At 33.3% G+C, this 21,756-nt stretch overlaps 2 protein-coding genes across 11 annotated transcripts in view; one reads left to right on the forward strand and one right to left on the reverse strand.

The window, feature by feature from the left end:
• The window catches only part of CREB1 (cAMP responsive element binding protein 1), a 57,720-nt gene that overhangs the window by 11,606 nt on the left and 24,358 nt on the right, over positions 1-21,756 (forward strand). For 3 of the 10 annotated variants that reach the window (XR_439315.3, XM_006921393.3, XM_006921391.3), the window contains exons 2-5: positions 6,003-6,124; positions 11,991-12,137; positions 12,886-12,927; positions 18,660-18,760. Coding sequence is in view for 9 of the 10 variants with exons in the window: in XM_006921393.3 (XP_006921455.1) it covers positions 6,011-6,124; positions 11,991-12,137; positions 12,886-12,927; positions 18,660-18,760 (404 nt within the window). In the remaining variant the exon portion in view is untranslated. Of the gene's footprint in view, positions 1-2,144; positions 2,348-5,997; positions 6,125-10,816; positions 10,854-11,990; positions 12,138-12,885; positions 12,928-18,659; positions 18,761-21,756 lie in introns of those variants that run through there. The other 7 variants (XM_015596552.2, XM_006921392.3, XM_025039492.1 and 4 more) reach the window with 5 other exon arrangements.
• Positions 6,533-21,756, reverse strand: part of METTL21A (methyltransferase like 21A) — a 56,028-nt gene continuing 40,804 nt past the window's right edge. The window contains exon 4 of the mRNA XM_025039494.1: positions 6,533-8,669. Coding sequence (XP_024895262.1) covers positions 8,602-8,669 — 68 coding nt within the window. The 3' untranslated portion in view covers positions 6,533-8,601. The remainder of the gene's footprint in view (positions 8,670-21,756) is intronic.

The following is a 21,756-nucleotide window of genomic DNA, read 5'->3' on the forward strand; positions in this document are numbered from 1 at the left end:
AAAGTCTGTTGTGTAGCACCTGAACATTTTGCATAACACTTCAGAAAATTAATCAAGACACGTCGAAGGTGTTAAAAATGTGTTAACAAGGCTTTCAAACAGTTATAATATCTTAAAAACTAAATAACAGTTAACCAAATAATTATGTAGAAAGTATTATGTATTGCTCATAGATGTTTCTAGGTATACTTTTACAAAATATTTTTGGTAATACATTTGAGTATGACAGAATAGTCATTTAGTTTTAAAATCGTGTGCTCCAATGTGCCTTTTGCAATGGTTATGCTATGGGCTTAAGACTTCTGCTTATATAATTTTCTTAAATCCCTGGACTTTTGGATTGTTAAATGAGTTCAGGAGGAATCTATTTGGTGTAGGGTGGAGGGGATGGTTTTTTTTCTTATTTATAATTAATGTCATTTTAAAAAATCACGTGTTCATATGTTCTGTCATGAATGCATTCATTGTTCTACAGAGTCAAAATTCACAGTTCATATCTGAATACTTAGTCTCCTTATCTGGATTAAATTGGCCATAAATTTAAGTGATTAAAAAGTAGACTACGTTGTGGGGGAGATGGGTTTATTTTTCATAAACTTGAACTAGAATGTTTAGAATTGTAAGGACTAGGGCACTTCTTAAAGGTCAAAATATTTTAGGAAAAAGAACAAGGTGAAGATCTGCAGCATTCTTTACTTTTGCTTAATGATCGTTAGCAGACTGATTTGGGCTTGCTTTCTTGTTTGATGAGCTTTTAGTTAACTCAGTAGGTAAGGATAGATATGGAAATAGTGCTACCAAAAAATTGTCCCTGACTTGGTGTATAGTTCTCTATAGGTGCTAAGTAGGCAGATTTAAATACTACTTTAAATCCATGAAGGTTGCACTGGTCAGCTTTTATAATACTGAAAATCCTTCCAACATTCTTCTCAGTTTTATTTTCACACACTCCTCACCATCTGATTTGTTATACATTTACTTGTTCACCTTCTCTTACCTGCCCCTTCATATAAATTTACAAAGGAAAATTTTTTTAAACTTTTATTTCTTTATCCCCAGTAACTTGAATAGTGCATGACATATAAGTGCTCAGATGTGATACTGTAATACAAATACAATGTATATAAACTGTTCAAATTGAAAATATTGTTGGTTTTAGAAAAGGGAATTATTCACTAGCGAATTCCCTCAGGTTATATTGCTATATAGAGTAGAAGTAAAATCCATTGTCATATAAAAACCTGATAACTTACTTTAAAGAGACGTCATTCTCATATTCTCATTTTACCCTAGTTGTTGATTGCTCTGAAGTAACCATTCTGTATTATTATTTTTCTCTTTGCTTCTGTCAAAATCTGACACCAGCCATAGACTCAATCATTTCTCTAAAAGTCTACCATAATTTAAGCCTTTTCTCCTACTCTTTTTCTTATCAGAAGAGTTATTTTCCCCACAGTTATCAATACTATATTCATCTTCAGTACTCTTTGGGACTCCATCAGTCTTGATTATTGCAGAACATATTCTCTTCTCTTAAATGTCATGGAAACGTTCATTTGACACTTTGTTGAGATGTTTATCTAAACTACATTTTAAGCTGTTAAATATCTATATCTTTACTGTGTAAAGGACACAAAAGCGATACAGCCCTAGTCAGATAGATTCCTTAAAGTTCTAAGATGAAAGGAGAGCTGCTTTATCCTCTTTGAAACTTAAGAGACTGTTAAACTTTAATACTATGTTGTTATAAAACTATAACAACAGTTATGACTAGAGCAATATAATGAGTAAAGGAGACACTGTTCACCATGTGAGAGAATCTTTATTGAATAATAGTCTAGTAGCATTTTTAAAAAGTATTGCTAATTATCTCAAATGTTGCATTATCAAGATGTTATATAAATAAGTGGTAATATTTCGGTATTTGCTCATGTTCAAAAGGCTAGATGACCTATTATTAATTAAACTGTCTCCTTTTATTATATACATTACTATATAGTAACAGAAATTTCTTTTATTATATATACTGTTTTATTAAGTGGCCTTCATAATTGTGTGTATGTACATCTTGTGGTGTCAGTTCCTAGGAGCAGAGCATTTAAAATAGAAAGAGATCTTTTAATCCATCTCCCTTGTTTTTACAGATGAGGAAATTGAAACACAAAAAGTTTGATTGGTCCAGCAACCACTTGGTGACAGATCCAGCTTTCCACCAAGTGTTAGGTTTTCCCAGCTACTTAGAGCAGCATTGATTCTCTCAAGATTGGGTGAATAATACTACAGAATCACTTTGCTTTTTATTTTTCATATTAAGAAGTAAAACTCTAAAGACCATTATAGCAAAATGGTATGTATCTTTCTGAATTGGTTTAAAATTTTTTGTTTGTTTTACACATGACACTATTTTGTAATTTGTTATAAATTCATAATTTCTAAAGGATTATGTTAATATTTAGGGATAAATCATAAAATTCCCCAAATTTTAAATATCCCAAAGTTTAAAATTCAGAATTATTGGAGGAACAAGAATCACAAAACTGTCAAGCTCATATTAGATTTTCAGTGATTTCCGAGATTCATTCTGTTTCTAATGTTTCAGGCTCAATATTTATAGAACATTCTCTCTCAGTTCATATGTACATGAACTGTTTCTTTGTAGTAGTATTCAATGTTTTTTGTTTTGCAGTCCTAAAAAGCATTGATTTGTGTAATGAATTAGGAATTTCCTTTCTTCAAACAACTTTGGAAACCCATGTCTTGTTTTTGTTAATTGATCCTTTGCATACTGTACTGCTGGCTAGACTGCTGCTGGGTTATTTTTCTGTTGTAGAAAAATAAAGATTTACAGCTGAAACTTACTGGATTTCATTAACCAATGTCACCATAAAAATAATAAATAAAAAACAAAGCTTCTATTTAAAAAAAATAAAGATTGTACATATGATACCATAACATCTCTTCCCACCTGAAGATACAAACAAAAAGAACCAAGTTTTCAAAATCCAGAATTAAGACACCCACATCAAATGCTAGTTTAGTCTAGTTGGATGACTGCTATTTCAGTACCTTCCAGGTGAAAACCGAAGGATAGTGTCTGTTACAGTTGAGTCAGTGAGTTTGTCATCTGATACAGATTGTTCTTCCTTGAATAATTCTCAGCTCCACTTTGAGAAAGGCCTGAATTTTCTGATGAAAGACAACATTTGTTGCTCCAATGATTGATATCTAAAGCTAAGAGTTACAAAAATTAAGAAGGCTGCCCCCTCCTCTGAAAAAATATTAGTAGTATGAATGAATGAAATAATAGTGAAATGCTCTCAGTTTAGAAAGAATATTATCTAGTTGGGGAAGGAAGAAGGATGCAAATCACATTTCTGTTTTGAACGTGTCTTGTAGCTATAAATTGCTTATGTTAGCTAATGGTTTTGTTCCTTTATTATAGTCATTAATATTTTCTAAAACAAAAAGTTATAATGATGCCCTATACCTTAAATTTCAAAAAAATTAAAAATTCCAGATGTGTTAGAATAAACACAAAAGCAACATGCCTTAGATTACTGTTAATCAAATGGTGGAGTGAAACTGTATGGATGACAGTATAGGTTAAAAAAATGTTGCTTGCAATGAAGTTTTTAAAATGGTTGCATGTATTCTGTCTACAAAGGAGGTATTGTGATGATAAATTTGTATTTATCTTTATTAAAAATGGCTTAGGGGAGGAGATGGAGAAAAGTATAGGTTTCCATTTTTATTTGACTTGACTCAGTACTGTCCTCAAATGGATTCATTTATTTATTGTAAAGATCAGGGGTTATTTTTTGCTTTCATGTGCCATTTTCTTCCAGACAACAAGTATGCACAACATTTAGGATATATAAACTTTTGCTCTTGATGTTGCTTTCTGTGACTTTTGATGTCTTTCTTAATTTTTTTAGTTTAAAAGAACACAGACTATTAAGTACACAGCTCAGCGAATTATCACAAATGATAATGAAGCTATTTGATAATTTTTTTTTAATTGGTTATTTTTACTCTTTGGAAATGTAAACAATTTAGGGAAAATTTAAACAAAAATAGTAATATTAAAATAGGATTAAAAAAATTTTTGTCAGTATCTCAGTCATAGTTGAAATATCGATTTTGATTCATAGTTTCAAAATCTTATCCATGACTTCTGATATTAATTTTTTCTTACATCATACAAGTAATACCGAATCTTCGCTCACAGGAAGAAAAGATTAATACAAAAAATATGTAAAAAGTAAGGTGAAAGTCATCCTTCCTTCTTCTACCCAAGTTTCCTCTATTCAGAGCTATCACTTTGTGGGAAGTTTAGTGTAAAACTTCCCACATCTTTTTCCATGCATACACCTTTACAACAATTTGTTCTACTTGTTTTTAACATAAATGGGAGTCTGTTTTGCAGTGTGTTCCATGACTTGCCATTTCACTCAGTCTTGAAAAGCTTTATGTGTCATTACATAATAGACACACTTAATTATTTTTTTATTGCTTTGATCTCTTTAATGGTCCTCCTAATGATGAATACTTGTTTCCACTTTTTTCTGTTAAAAAATTCTGCAGTGACTATCCTTGACCCTATCTTATTGACTAGTACTTTCTCCATATTCTAGATGTTATTGTGTTAATTGTATGGCAGATATTTTCTCCCTATGCACTTGTCTTGGTGGCTTTTGCCAAATGAATGTTTTAAGTAATTGTGTTGTCAGGTCTTTTGACCTTTTTCTTTGTCATCTGTGTCATGGATTCTGTATTTCTAAATTATTTATATTCCAGAGATATTTTTATTTTCATTTTTAACTGTCACTTGTAAAACACTTTTTTTTATAGAACTCTGTAAATGACCAATTAGTATATGATACATTCTGATGGTTTGTAGTAATCACATAAGGATCAGTGACAATTTTGATATGAATTTCAGAATTATAAAATAAATGTAATAAATTCTGGAAGAGTATTGGGATTTTGTGTTATTTATGGAATCACTATAGGTAGTCTTAACTATTAATAAATTCATTTTGGTAATATGCTAAGCACTGAAAGATAACAGTAGTAGCACAGTAAGAAGTAATCTTTTTCATCATGAATACTTGACACATGATCAGAAATTTCTCTAACCTCCACTTAACTGCTGCCGCTAGGACCTGCCCTCCACTTAACTTTTTCTGCCATCTAGTGCCAGATTACCCAACAAATACTAAGCCCTTACCTAGCAAAGCAGACCCCCAAAGTAAAAAATATATCAGCCTTTATTATTCAGAATTTTGCAGTTAACATTTTTTAAAGTTGTTTCGTGTGTGTGTGCAGTGTTGCAGAATCAGAACACTAATATTTTCGGTGTTTGGGGCCTTGTAATTTGGCCCTGTGGCTATTTATCCCACCTTTCGATCTTGACACACACAATTTGAGCCCTTGAAACTTGGGCTGATTTTGTCCTACTTCCAGTAATTTCCTATGGAAGTAGCTTATAATTTCTCTTTCTTGTAAGAGAAAGGAATAACACCCTTTAGGAGGTACCATGAAAATATCTTGTAGACCCTGTCATCAGCTCACTTCTACTCTGTACCCTTTCTCCATACCTGATTGGTACAGTTTGAAAAATTATAACTATGCTGTCACCCCTCCTCTCCTTGTTAATTCATGGAAGAGAGGAATCCCTTTTTATATCTACTTAACATCTAGATGGAGTGCTGTCTCATTGGGAAGAAATAGCATGGGGAAAAAAGGTTTTTTGGTGTGTTTTTTTGTTTTTGTTTTTGTTTTGTTGGTTTTTTTGTTTTCGTTTTGAAGGAATGAAAACTACAGCTCAGCAAATTTGGACAAGTCTTATAATTCAGTTTACATTATATTTTAACTAGATTTCTGAGTGCGTTTGCTAACCTAACCGTCACATATACCTATTCAGAACTTGAAATTTGCCTTTAAAGTCACAAAATCACAAAGCACTGTAGTGCTTGTAACACTCTTCCATATTATTGTAGGTGACTAAATGACCATGGAATCTGGAGCAGAGAACCAGCAGAGTGGAGATGCAGCTGTAACAGAACCTGAAAACCAGCAAATGACAGTTCAAGCCCAGCCACAGATTGCCACATTAGCCCAGGTATAAAATACATGGAGAGATTCCAAGTTGTGTCTCTTCCGAGAGGAATATGTTTCAGACAAGAGAATTTAGTTTTTACTACATAGAACAAGCAGAGACATTCTTAGAATATCAAAATTCCTATTTACTTAGCCTAATTTTAGAAATGATAGTATTTATTCAGTAATAACAAAGATGTATTGTCAAACACTAATATGCTATTTGTAGCAACATGATTCAGAAGTAATTATAGTTTAACTGATGGGTAGATTAATTGTCTCTTAAACAAGGGAAGAAAACCTAATATAACTGCTTTTTTTCATATACAGATTTATTTGGGGGCATGGGAATGCAGGTAATCTGAAAGGCTAAATTTACATGCACTTAAACTAAAAAGATAGGATAAGCAAATAAACTGACACAAGTAAATTTCAAGGGTGATAGTAGTTTGTTTACTGTATATTTTAAATATAATTCATAATTCGTTTATTTTTGTCTGAAACATTCTATCTCTAAGGTTTCATTCTCTCATCCTTATTTTTGTTCTTATATATTTTTCCCTAAATATTTTATTAACAACTGTTTGCATATGTATGAGTGAGAAAGGTGATTAATATAAAAACAAACATAAACCTGGTAGGGTAAGAGACTATGCTATTTTCAGATAAAGGCTCCCAGGAGAAAATAATGCTAGCAGAGGCTGTGGGATGTTGAGCTTCAGCTTCACAAAGAGTTTAAAAGCTCCTCCAGGGGAGTCACTGAGCAAGAGTGGGGTCTTGGAAAATAGAAGGCAAACAACAATGAGCTTAAGTATGGGCCAAAAATTGGGCCTCTAGCAGGAATATAGTCAGAAGGAGTGTGCTGTTCTGTGTCTGGGCCGATCTCCAGCCCACAGGAGTAGAAGACACTTGGAGATGAAGTCAGTGTACTCAGAAGAGGCAGGTGCAGAAACACGGGAGAGAGGCAGGTACAGAAACACAGGGGAGAGAGCCAGGACTTCATCAGTATGTGATCAAAGAAAGCATGCACAGGTAAGAATCTGAGCTGCCCCAAGCATTCAGTCAACAGGTACCTTCATGGTGATGACCCTCAACATATCTTTTTCTTGGGCCATACTATTCTGTCTGGTCTGGTTGTCCTCTAAGCCTGCTATATAATGTCATTCTAGAAATTCCTTTCCCCTTACTGTCCTTCTCTTGTGGAGTTTGTGTTCTTGATATAGTAAAGCATGTTTTCGTGATTTCTTGAACAAGTGTGGGTAAAGAATTTTTGATAAAGCATTTTTCTTTAAAATTTTGAAGGCATTGATCTAAATAGTCAGCTTCTAGTATTGCTGTTTGAAGAGGCTAAATCTGTTTTAGTTTGTATGTCTGATATCTTATAAAAATCTTGTCTCTGTTCACAGTGCTTCATTATTTTATTATCGGGTTATTAGGGCCATGGTTTGGATCATTTTTCATCCACTGAAGTGTACTTGGTGGGCCCTTGTATAATGGAAACTCATGTTTTCGATTCTGGGAAATTTCTTTAAATTATTTGGTTGATATTTTTTTCTCATTTCTCTCTTTTCTAGGATCATTGTGATCCAGATGTTATACTTAAAGACTATTTCTCTAATTTTCTCATCTTTTCTTGTTTTTTATGTCTTTTTGTTCTGCTTTCTGGGAGATTTCTTCAACTTCACATTCCAACCCATTTGTTGAGATTTTTATTTCTGCTATAGTGTTTCTAAGAGTACCTTTTGTTCTCTGAATAGTCCTTTTGTGTTTTAATAGCATCTTGTTTAGGTTTTACAAAGGCAATATTTTTCTCTTATCTCCGAGAGTATTAATTAGATTTCGTTTCATTTCAAGTTTTCTTCTCCTCACATAGATTTTCCTTTGTATAGCTTTTTTTCTCCTTCTGTTTGTTCTGGTCTCCATCTTTCCTATCCAAAGCTTTCCTCAAATGTTTATTAATTTGTGGTTGTCTGCTCAGGTTTAAAAGCTGTATTGGAAGCTCTGTGGACATGTTTGGGGCCTAATATCTATGAATTGTGAGCTTCACTTATGGTGACTGTGGCATTCCCAATGTCAATATCTTTTAAGTCTGTCTTCTGCCCCTTGGTGTTGGTCAGATTCCCCAAAGCAAGCTTTGGGAATACCCTGCTTATATGGTAAAGGCCTAGGAGCCAAATGGGAAAAGACGACTGAGATTTAGTATTCCACCCTTGCAGTGCCCGGTGTTAGGCAATCAAAGTTAAGGGACCTTCTGTCCAGAAAATAAATCTCCATTTCTCTGTCAGCATGGGATACATTAGTTGTTCACCCACAGGGAGTTGAGGAGGAGATCTAATTGCTTCTTAACCAGCCTTTCTTATTTTCAGCATCTTCTTTCACTCCACCTTCCAGAGTGTCTTAGATCCTGAGCCTCAGTAAGGATTTTTGTGGTGCAAATCAGGCTTTCCCTGCCTCCGCTTCACAAGTTGGCTTTTTGAGGTCTTCTGAGTTCAATACCATTCATCCATCTGCTTCCCAGCCTCCAAAATTCTTATTCTTTCCCAGTTTCCTATGCAGTGTGATTATGCCTGTAAAAATAAAATCGATTTCATGAAGTTTAGTTGGAGTTTCAGTAAGGAGCAAAACTATATGCACATGTTCAGTGTGTCGTTATTATCAAGCAGTCCTCTAGCACTTAACAACTTTTAAAAATGGGGTTACATGATATCTGAGTTTGGACAGTTAGGAAAAAAAGTTGATTTCCATTTGTATATTTTTTTGTTCTTTTTATTCCCAACTACAGAGTCCATTTATACTGGCTCTCCAAGTCCTTAACACATACATCATACATTTTTGACATAATTTTCTCTTATAATTCTGATACTTGTTAATTTTTCATTAGTTTTTAATACTAGAAAAATATAATAAAATCGTAAAATCCAAGATTATTGTGATGTGATCAATGAACAAGAAAAAAAAGGCTAACTAGTGAAGGGGAGGACAATCTTAATGAGGTGTCTTATTTTACTGTTGGAATATACAGATTTTTTTTGAAGTGGAAAAAAAATATTAGTTTTGACTATGAGAATTTTTTTCTTTTAATTTTCATAAGAGTTTATTTGAGCTAAACTGATGACATATGCCAGGGAGCAAGATTTCAAACTCTCCCAAGAGTGAATTTTTATGAATTTAACTGAAGAGTTGATTAAAAGGATGGTAGTCGTAGCTTCTTGCAGTAGGCAAAGTTAAAAACCTAAATATACAATAATAAGGAATTGATTAAATAAACTGTATAATTTTTACGATTATGCAGCCATTAAAACCATTAACGAAGATTTAATGGAATGCAAAGATATTTATAATGGATTCAAAAGATAAAATAGATTACATGATAGTGTTATCAAAATTTAGTGTATATATGTACCTTTAAAAAAATACCTAGATCTACAGCAAAAATATTAAGTAATTAGCTCTGAGTGGTAAGAATATAAGTGATTTTTTATCTTATTTTTGTGTATCTGCATTTTATAAATTATGATGAAAGGAGACATATAAACTTAGAATGATCAGGGGAGAAAAGGGATCATTCATTGAGTTAGCTTGTTATATTTACCCTGGAAGAGTCTCAGAAGAGGACATAATAATTGCTTCAAATATGAGAAGAGCTTTTATATGGAACTGAGATGAGATACTCTGAATAACTTAAGGTTGTGATTCAGTGTAGGAGAAAGTATCCATGGGTTCGTCAGATAGTCTAGGCTGAATTTATAAACAGGCACCCTATGTAACACTGATGGATGTAGTCCATAGACCACATTTTGAGAACCAGGTAAAACTAAGCAAGATTTATATTGGTCAGAGGGAAAATGATTAATAGGGAAGGACTTCCTAACTGTTCAAAGGTGGAAGCTCATGGTTTTAAACTTTACCTTCATTAGGTATCTTCCCCCCAAGCTTCAGTCAGATATTTGCCTGCCTGCTAAATATCTCTGCAAATTCAAATGTCAGATCAGTTAGTTCTATCATCTGCCACCACCACCACAACCATGAAAAGTTTCTCCTTCTATGTTCTCTGTTTCAATTGATAACATAATCTCCTAATTCTCGTCCAAATATGAAATACATGGGATATCTTTGATTCCTCTCTTACCTCCTTCAACCAGTCACTAATAAAGCCCTTTCTGGCATGCCTCCTGAATTCTCATTAAATCACGTCTCTTATCCCCACAATTCTCATTAAATCACATCTCTCATCCCCACAATTAGTGCTTTATTTCTGGCCATTATCCTCTTACCTTTACTAATATATAGGCTTTCTCAGTCAGTCTCCTCACCTCTACTTTTTTCTTCCTCTGAAATAAATATCTTTCACACTACCACTAAAAAGATCTATCTAAAATGCAAACCTCATTATGATATTCAGGAGTTCAAAGCCCTTCGGTGCCTTTCCCAATCTTCTCAGGGTAAAATGCAAATTCTTTAACATATGTATGGTTTTTCATGACTAGCCTATGTAGCCCCTGCCTACCTCTGTTATTTCGTCTCCCCCTACTTCCTACATCATATAGTAACACACTTAGGTGATCCAGTAGTATTGACTGCTGGTCTTCCCTCTCTGCCGTGTACAGACCACACTGTTTCTCTTTGTTTTTTCCAGTGCTATTCTCTGCCCAGAATTCTGTGCCTCTCCCTCGCAAGTCATAATAACGTGCCTAACTTGTATTCTTTATTTCAGATTCACTTTCTTCCCTGGTAGCCTCGCCTCCTCTCAGGTGGGTTGGGGTAGCTCCCCTTAGTGTGTTCATTTTTTCTTCACAAACCTTATTACTTCACTGAATTATATTCATTTGTGTTCTTTTCCCCCATTTCTTCACACGTACACCCCAATAATTTTCTTAAAGGCAAAGATGTCTTTCTCATTTCTGTAGTTTCAGTTCTAACATTGTTCTCAGCACATAGGTACCTAGTTAGTAACTGTTTACTAAAAGAGCAAATAAAATCCCTACCCTGAATGTGTACAACAGAGGAAAAATACAGACCATCTGATAGATATGAATGACATAAGAGCCCTTTGTACCTAGATATTGACTCATTAAAATAGCCGCCTTTGTGCTTCAGGAAAAAAATTTGTTTCTCTTATATTTTCTCAACTCTGCTTTATGCCTTCAAAAGGAAAATAAATTCTTAAAATATCAACTGTTACCAGTGTAGTGATTTATTTGGGGGGCAGGAATAGCAGATTTCAGATTATAATACCTATTAATACTTTCTCATTAAAGAAAGGCATACTTGTAATTAGTTTAAAATAGAAACTGTGCTGTATATTATAAAATGTATATTTGTTCTAGACGTAGTAGCTAAGTTTTGTCCAAGTTTGAGAGCAATTATATTTTAGAACATGGCTTAGTTGACACATGATATTATGAAGACTCTTGTGTTTCTTCAAGTCTAACATATCTCTTGACTTTCAGTAAATTACTTAATCTCTTTGAGCACTTGATATTTGTCTCTAAAATGGAGATAATCCTTATTACTTAGTCTTGAGTTCTTTGAAGAGCAAAATGAGAAATTGGATATGAAAGCAGATGTGAAAACGTAAAGCACCATACAAATAAAGTGGTATTTAGTGTTCAGAGGAAGTCTGTGTTACATATTTTGATACTACATTAAAAAATATTTTGGTTTTTGTCAATTGGGAGGAGTTGAAAAATGAGGGTGGGGGGAGGCATTTGTAGTTGTTTTTTTTTTTAAGACGGTTCGATTTAATCATTAGTTTCTTTCACAGTAACGAAGTACTTATCTAGCAGAAAGGACATCTTTTTGCTGCTAAAAAGTTGCTTTAAATTGAACATGAGTACTCTCAAAAAGGTATCTGTGATGGTAATTTTTTCCCATGTTCAACACCACAGGTATCTATGCCAGCAGCTCATGCAACATCATCTGCTCCCACCGTAACTTTAGTACAGCTGCCCAATGGGCAGACAGTTCAAGTCCATGGAGTTATTCAGGCGGCCCAGCCATCAGTTATTCAGTCTCCACAAGTCCAGACAGTTCAGGTATGTGTATAAAAAGTTCTGCATCTACTTTTATAACTGTTGTTTATAGCCGTATCTTTCTCCTTTTATTAGTTATGAAAATAGGAACATATCTAGTTCAGAGTTTTATTTTACTTTACAGTAAAAGAATATGCTGCATCTATATAGACCTTATAGGAACACATACATAAGAACAGACTTATACAAAAAATACTTAAGCTACAGAAAAAAAATAATGGATCAGGGGAAATCATTAAGTACATGGGATAAAGTGGAAATGTTTGGGAGAAACTGTAAGACAGATGTACCTCAGTTAAGGAAAATTGAGGCATAAAAATAATGACTGTAATTTTCTAAACATGAAACTGGGGTGGGGAAACTCTTGTCAAAAATTGATTGATAACCTTACCTAAGCTATTATTTGAATTTAGAGATCACATAAAGCATTTGTAAAACCAGCTGCATTTAAGGTTCTAAGTTAGGGTATATAACTTTGAAATAATGATGTATTCAGAAAATATACCTACCTTAAGAGTTGGGGATTATACTACGCATGTTATCTTAGTCTTTGGAGAGATTGCTCTTTAGGATGGATCCAAAGGAATTAAAGACACATAGACTTCTGAAGGTGACTAATTAATTGTAGGTAAAACCTAGAGCTCACTACATTTTGCAGTGAGCTTATTGAAGAAAAAGAAAAAAAGACTTGAATGTTCATTCAAGTAGGCCATAACCCCAAGCCTCCCATTTCCTATTTTTTGCTTCACAGTCTTCCTGTAAGGACTTAAAAAGACTTTTCTCCGGAACTCAGGTGAGTCCTAGGTCTTAGATTTATGGAGAACTATTTTTAGAAAGGAAGATGAGAAATTATTCTTTGTCTTTGTCCTTCCCTTCTCTGTAAACATGAAATTCAGGCTTGAGTAAAAATCCTAGAGATCTTCTAGGTCTAAGCCAAACTTCTTACCCAGCCATTAGTCTATTGCTTAATTTTTCTATATATCTTTTCTCCCCTCTTCCAAATGGTAGTCGAGTATTACTCAAACTCTTTCAGGGAAAAGAAACTCTTATCTCCTGAGGTAACCGATTTATGATTAGGGGTAATTGCTAAAAGACTTTTCCTTGCACTGAACCAGAATTTTACCTGGTGGACCCATTTCTATCCTCAAGTACTAGTTGAGCAAGTTTAACTTCTTTTCTGTTGGACTGCTTCCTATTCTCCACTTCCTGCCCCCTTCCCATTAAAAAAAAAAAAAAAATCCAGACTAAACAGTTGCCTATTTGTCTTCAGCCATTTATTATATGGTGTAGCTTTGATTTCACATCACCATCTTGTCTTCTTGTGGGTAAGCTGTTGTATTTTTCTTGAGTATGGTAGCAAGACTGATATTTGTAGAAGGAAAAGTGCCTCCTTTGTTCTAGAAGTACTCTGTTAACGTTGAAAGGACATACTTGATTTTGTCAGCCACATCATACTACTGGGTATTGAGATTCTATTAACCCATCTCTTCTTCATTCTGTCCTTGTGCTTTTGGTTTGCTTGAACTCTTAATGGGAAAAAAAAAGAATGTTTTCATGTGAAATCATTAAATTGTATGAATTTCCATACTGAAGGATACTGGGAATAAAATTTGTTAACCAAATAGGAGACATCGTTGTCCAGGTAAAGACCAAAGAATTTGATTTCTGTGGAATCACACTAACTCAGTTATAGTCTCCTATTCTTTGCCTCAGTTTTTATTTCGTTGAATGCTACTTTACTGTTTTCCACACTATGTCATTACTAATTCACTACTTGTATCTTCCTCTTGATAATAGTAGAAACTAGATTCCAAATCTCACATTAATCTTTTTCTTTTTCACTTATAATTACCAAAATTATAGCCACAAAATTAAAGGTTATAATTTTTGGATATAATATATAATATTCATTTATTATATTCTTCATTTTAACCTTTACTTTGTGGCAATGATAATAATAATAAAGACCTAGGGGGTTATATGGCAGTTAACTATAGACATGTGTTTACTGTTTTAAGAACACATTTTTCCATTAATGGGAGCTATGCTTATAATTGAAAGCATAAATTCTACAAGTGGAGACACAAATGTAGTATTTTTTTTCTTTAAAGGACCTAAACCATGGAGAATCTATTACAGAGCTTTAATGGTCACTTCAGCAGATTAACAGTGATTAGTATTAATAACTAGATAGTTTATATCGGAATAGGTAGTCAAACAAGGAGAAAAATGGCCCCTCACACTTCTAGATGGAAGAATATTAGTATTCTAGAATAACACTACCAAAATATACAAGGTACAATTCTCAGGTGTGAAAATAATATATTAAGACTTCTGTTTATATTTTTTAATCTAAGAATATTAGAAATTAAGCTATATTAATATGATATATGGCTTGACGTTGGTGCCCTAACTTTATTGAAGTGTATGTATGAGCCAGATCTCACAGATTATGTGAGAATCCTCCAAAATAATGGGACATTAACAGTGGCATCCTTACCTGTCATTTGTTGTTTTTGGATACATTTTTAATATAATGCAGGTTAAACATGTCAGGGGATTTATGAGTTATGTTACCTTAAATGATTACATTCATTCCGTCAACAAATTTTTATTTATCACATGCTATGTGCCAGTCACTATTCTAGGTTCTTTGAAAGACAACAGTGAACAAATAATACTTCTCTATTCTCATGAAGATCACATTTGAGCAAAGAGAGACCATGAAAAAATAAAATATGTCAGGTGAAGATAAGAGCTGGAAAGATGATTAAAGCAGGGGAAAGAGATGGAGAATGATTCCCAGAGAAGGATGTTCTATTTTATGTCGGGTGGTCAGAGAAGCATGGTGAGCACAGGGCAGTGAAGGAGGCTAACCCATACAAATAATAAAAAGGCAAGTCTAAAGCCTCAGAAATAAGAGTATGCTTTACATATCAAGGAATAGCAAGGAGATGTAGCTCAAATAGAATAAGTAAGGGAGACAGTGGTTAGAGATGAAATTGTTGATAGAATCTTTACAATACTTTGTAATGTGGTGATATCCACAGTAAAAATCTCTTGTGCAACGTAAAGATTAAAGGGTTATCATGGAGCACAGAGTATTTAAGAGTTATCTAACATAAGGATGAGTTACTTGTTTGTTTTTTACATAAGACAAATGTTCCACAAATTTTTGAAAAAAATTTCAACTATTTCTAGGAAAGCATAGTGAGAGTAACGGCTTTTTGAAAGAAACTTCTGCTGTGGAGAGAGCATTTTGAAAATGGAAGTTTGGAAATGTGTTCATACTTTTTTATTAACTGCAAACAATTTAATTTGTCATCTAAAAACTCAAATGTATATACTTTTAAAACCCCAGAAATAGAATTTTCTAAAATTTTTCAAAAGTTTTCTAGTTTCAATACGTATTGAACTTATTTGTTAAAATATGAAAGCATAACACCTTTTATTAGCACACAGCTGACTGACAGCAGACGAAAATGAAAAGCGATTATTTAATAAGCCCAGCCAAAAATGCACTTACTTTTATATCCACATCTCATGGTTCTCTTTTTCAACAAGAGCAGGTATTAAATCACATTTCAAAATCCCAAGCTTAGAATCGGATTTTTTTAGTCACTTATAAAATATTAAATGATTTTTGAGGAAGCATATTACAGCAAATCACTCACTATTATGAAAAATTAAATGATTTATCTTTAAGAAACTTACAAATATATTTTAATATTTATATTTGATCTATTTCTTTAAAAATTATTGTTTTATAAATAACACTTGAAATTACAAATAAGAAATTTATATACTTATGTAAATTTTGCTTAATTTATAAGGGTGAGCTGTGGTCCAAAGAGTTTGGAAATCATTGCTCTAGGCTTTTATTAAACTTCTTGATCCAGTGAGTAAAAAATCTAAACTGTGAGTCTGAACTCTACCCAGGAAAAGTACTTAAGTTTCTAGGGGAAAACAGCTAATATTACCATTGCTTTGGTTCTCCCTGATACTTTATTTTGAAATTTCAAAAAACATCAAAATAGGAAGGTTTTCTCACACATAAACAGGTGATGAGTTTTTAATAAAAGGAAGTTGAAAACCATAGATCTCAAACTTTACATCTGTAAGTGATAGTTTGGCTTTTTGAAAATTTCTTAACTTATAAATGGCCATGGTTAAAGACCTATTTAAGGAGGCCAGAAAGGGGTTTTGTTTATAAGAGGTGACAGGAGGTGAAGCCCAGAGGAAGTGGCTCTGTCATTGAAATGTGATGATAGTCTATGATACTTAAAATTGGGATATAATTTTTCATACGGTTATTTTTAAGTCTATTAAATATATTAAACTATAATAGTATTTATAAAAAAGGATTTTGATATGATTTTGTTAGTCTCAGAAATGTAGTTCCAGTGTGTTTTTGGTTTTATTTGCTTGTTTTTTGGTTTTTGGTGGATAATCCATGGAAATTGGCTTCATAGTTCTAAATAATTACTATATAGTAGTAAATTAATACGTTCTGTCTGAATTGATAAAATCTTTTAGATCAGAGGAAGTAGGGGCTTTTCTACTAAGAGCAATAGATCCACTGATTTTGGGAAAAAACAATGACTATATATAAAAAGCAACATTAATTTACTTGATTTCAAAACTGTCCTGTAGATGGATTATGTGCCATGTTTTAAAGTTGTTTTCAAGACTTTCAATTTAGGAGAGTGTGCTCAAGTTACTATATATCCTTAGAAGATTGTAAGGATGAGGGTCAAATGAAGAAGGCAGAAAGAACAGTAGAACAACTAAGGTTCTGAGAAGTATTAATGACAGTGAATACTTGTTATAGTACTGTTCACTTTGAGTTCAGTCTTGTTCCTTGAAATTCTGACCTGCTGAGGCCTTTTCACAGCTGCTCATGTACTGTACATCTATGAGAAAGGCTGCAGACTATGCTGAGTGGGCTAGTTACAGCAGGTACAAATTAGAGGGAAATTGTTATATGTGCTCCTTTAGCAGTAGCTGTAGTATTATTACTACTCTACAGAGAACAGGCTAAATTCAGCCTAGCCATCTTCTTATCTGTCATTTCTGGATTCCTTAAACGTTCCCTGTTAATTCTTAGGTCTTTTAAGACTATTCTTCTTATACTTTAAAGTGTTTGGATGAGACATTACTTTATTGTAGGTATATTTTTTGAAGCATCACTAGATTTAACTGATTTCATTATAAAGTGAGTGCATATCACAAAGCCCTGTCAAAATGAGTGCCCACTCTCCAGAACCCTTAGGCTCAGACCACATACAAGGTACCTTTAGGATTTCTCAAGTTCCTCTGAATATGTTTTTTCTTATTGCCATTGCCATAAATTTTGATCTGGAGCTAATCCACAGAGACCCTTTTGGCTTGGTTAAATCTAATTCTCACTCTTGACAGCTTCATGCACACCTAGTTCAGCAAAGACTAGGAGTGTCTTGTTGAGTAGACTAAGGAAACTTGGCAGTATAAATTTGACAGAGAAGCTTGCCTAGATGAATGGAATTCTAGTCTAAAAATGGTCTTAAAATATCTCTGGGTTGCTGCTTCTGTCAAAACTGGTTTGAGATTGGAACCAATAGGACTTTGATGCTAGTAAGGATGTCTGAAACTGAGATGCCAAGTATTGACAGTGGCTCCACTACTTCCCAGCTTTGTGATTCCGATGAGTTACTTAAATTCTTTGTGCCTTAGTTCTTCCATCTATAAAATGGATATAATAATCATACTTATCCAGTGCCTAATGTTACTCTTTTAGTGAGTATTAAGTAATATAACAGGTATGTGCTTTAGCAGAGCACCTGGCATGTAGTAAGTTCTCAGTAAATGCTAGTTGCTATTATTATCCCTTTATTAAATGTACCTTCATTATACTTCTGTCCAGGAATATTTCCAGAAATGCACAGTTCTTTACCTTAAGTGTTTGTTTAATAAAAATAATAGAATGCCAACTTTAAAACATGTCTATATGTAGCAGAGAACTTCTTACTAACTTGCTTCAAACAACCATCAGGAACGTGGTCGGAGATCACCAATCTTATTTGTACAATTGTAAATATATTCACAAGCATTTACATAGTAGGAAAGGAAAATATTTGTATAGTCACTATATAGATGTATTACCAAATATTTATTCATTTATTCTTTCTGTTATGTCAGAAACCTTATTTTACTTGGTAGTTTTGTTTTAACTGTAAGAAAACAACTTACAGGTAATATTGACGCATTCAGGATTGATTACATGAAGTCCTGAAAGAGATTAAGCAAAATTTGGGTGTCACAGAAGTTTTGTTTTAACAAAACTTTTAGGTACTCTGACTTCTATAGAATAAGTAAAGAGGAGAAGAGAGTGATTAGTATAGTTATCTCCCATAAAAACTGACTTTTTATCTACTGAAGCATTTATAAGGTTTTATATATGTCCTTTTTTATTTGACTTCTAAAATTCATAAAAAAATTTTATGGGAACTAAATTTGATTATCAAGATAAAGTTTTTCTTTTTTTAGATTTCAACTATTGCAGAAAGTGAAGATTCACAGGAGTCAGTGGATAGTGTAACTGATTCTCAAAAACGAAGAGAAATTCTTTCGAGGAGGCCTTCCTACAGGTAAGGAATTTAAGAATTAAAAGATGTTAGAATCAGATGTTGGAAGACCAATTATCTGCTTAGTTCAAGACCCTATAGCTTATTTATCTTCATTTTGAGTTACTTCTCTCAGAATAAGTTGAAGCTTATCATACAGAATAAGAGTACTTCTTACTCTGAACAGTCCTGGATAAACACTGATATTTTTTTCTACTTCTGTTTCTATAGGTTATACTGGCTGCTTCTTTTCTATTAAAAAGTTTGGAATACATTTGATAAGGTTATAGCATTTTCTAGTTACATGTCAGTTCTTAGACTGTACTATTCATCTACTTAGCAGCACATTTGCAAACCATTTCTTGTGCCATAGTATTTAGCAGATAACTGTTAATTTATAGTTGGATGATGCTTTGCTGATATCCACTAATTTTAGGGGCATCTTACTGTAGTTTTTGTATTTGGCTATAGAAGTTGCCTGGTCCATGCCTTGCCTCCAAGATGGACCAGAACCATTTTTTATATATATATAAATTGGCTCCATATTCAAAACCTCCAGGAAGAACAATTCTACAAAGCTTCATAAGCTTGCTTCAGAGTTTAATAAACTTCAAACGTATAACATTCTTCTTTGTTATTAGTCTGAATTATTTTATGTATATTTCTCTTTTACAAAGGAATAGTTAATTTTTTTCCCCACTCATCTCCTAAGCCAGTCCTTTTTTCTATCCTCACAATTTAATTAAGAATCCTAATGAATATCAGTAAGTTGATTTTGAAATTTTAAGAAATTTTATGTTACCAAGTATGTGTTGTATGCATTTATACTCATAATTTTTTTAATATAGCTAGTTTTAAGATTTTATCTTTGAAGTATATCTCATGTTAGTATATGACATATTTGGTCTTGAAGTAGATCCAACCTGGTATTTAATAAAACAAGCCACATGGACTTGTCTGTGTATAAATTCTAGGCAAATCTTAGCTATACACCTTATAAAATATAAGCAACATATAGAAAAGTATCTTTCTTATTTGCCTAAATTGTCTGGTAGCCTATATCCCAGCAAATATGATTTAAATAATAACACCTTTATTAATAATGAAATAGAAGATGCCTGAGACCACACATATGTAGAAAAGGAGCTACTTTAAGGTATCCTTCCTTACAGCCAAACCTCCATGGGGGGTGGGGGTACCATTATTTTTTTTTTAAGTTTATGAATTCTTGAAACCTAGCCTTTATCTATGTCTTGATTATTATAACAATATCTCTAACAAAGTATTTATGATATGCTTGTAAGGTTGGAGAAATGGGGATCAATTGATAATATAAGATGGGTTTTTTTTATTTGAACAACCCAGCTTTATAGTGATTAATTTATTATACCCAGAGGAAGTCATTGAAGAGCTCTCACTTAGTCTCATCTGGCTTGGTATTTTTACTAGCAGTTAGCTGAAAAACGTAGAAGCCATGCTTATAAAGTTTACAGATGACAGAGCCTTAAGGGATAAGTATCCCAATGGATGGGGAAATAAGTACTTTGAAAGATCTTAATAGCCAATGGGGAAAGACTGAAACAAATAGGATGAAATGCTGGTGATAAAAACATAGAGTCTAAATTAAGTAAAGGAATTACAGTTGACCCTGAACTAAAATGCAGATTTGAACTTGACAGGTCCACCTAGAGGTGGATTTTTCCAGTGGACCTGTGCAGTTCAAACCCACGTTGTTCAAGGGTCGACTTAAGTTACAGAGGATTTTCAACTGCTCGGGCAGTCAGAGCCTTTAACCTCCTCTTTCTTGTTCAAGGGACAAATTTAGTAATCTTGCTGCTCAGACCACATCTGGAATGTACTTTAAGAGAAAGTGAACTATACCTCCAGGGGGAGAATGACCAGGATGGTCTGGAGCAACAATTTGAGAAACTGGAAAGAAAAGGCTAAGAATGATCACTGGCATTATGCAAAAGAGATTTTTTTGCTGGTCTAGAGTAGAAGCCTTTAAACTTTTTTTTTTTTTTACACGACAATCCACAAGAAGTACATTTTTATAGTTCTCCATATACATACACACAATTATACATATTCATATATTTATACAATTACACATTCACATATAAATATATATGGGTATATGTGTGTGTGTGCATATACAGATATACACATACATATACCTATATGTAGGCATCTGAAGCAAAAGTTCCACAAAGCAGCACTCACCATTATGTGTGATGTTCAGCTGTTTTTTTTGTTTATTGTTTTATGTTGGCTGTAACCTACTTTATTGTTTTCAGGCTTACATATGGGTTGTGATCTCAGTTTGGAAAACATTGCTCTAAAAACCAATATTACTCAAACTATGGTCCAAAGAGCAAACTGATAAGTTAGCATCTGCTTAGTACAAATTCTTGGGCCCCTTCCCCATACTTAATGAATTAGAGAATCTCTGGGAAGGACACGCAGTAGTCTGTGTATAACATGCTCTTTAAGTGCTTCTTTGTATGCTGAAGTTTGAGAAACAGTGCTCTAGAGCAGTGATATCCAAAAGTGTGATCTGTCCACAAGCTGTTTAAAATAGTTATGTTTCTCATTTGCAAAGAGATAAAGGAGAGAAAATCATCCTTACAAGAAGAATAAGAGTTACTAAATGGAAAAGAATAAGTAAGAAATATGGAAAAGAATAAGTAAGAAATATGGAAAAGAATAAGTAAGAAATCTTGGAAATGAGAAGTAGAAACCAGGGAATTAAAAAACAATGATGACAAACCAATAAACGCGATAAACTAGATACAAGTAACTAATAAGATAACTGGTAAACTGGAAGAGAACTGAGACTGTAACTCAGAATGGTGAACAGAAATAGGTAGAAAATATGAAAGACATGTGAAAAGTCATGGAGAATAGAGTGAGGTGCTTCAGTAGAAACATTTTTACAATTTCCAGAGAAGAAATTGAGAGAAAGGAAATACTTAAAGAGATAATAGTAAAGTTAGGGTTTTTTTCTCCTCCTCTGTGAT

This window comes from Pteropus alecto, unplaced genomic scaffold (assembly GCF_000325575.1).
Source record: "Pteropus alecto unplaced genomic scaffold, ASM32557v1 scaffold3, whole genome shotgun sequence".
Classification (NCBI taxonomy): Eukaryota; Metazoa; Chordata; class Mammalia; order Chiroptera; family Pteropodidae; genus Pteropus; species Pteropus alecto.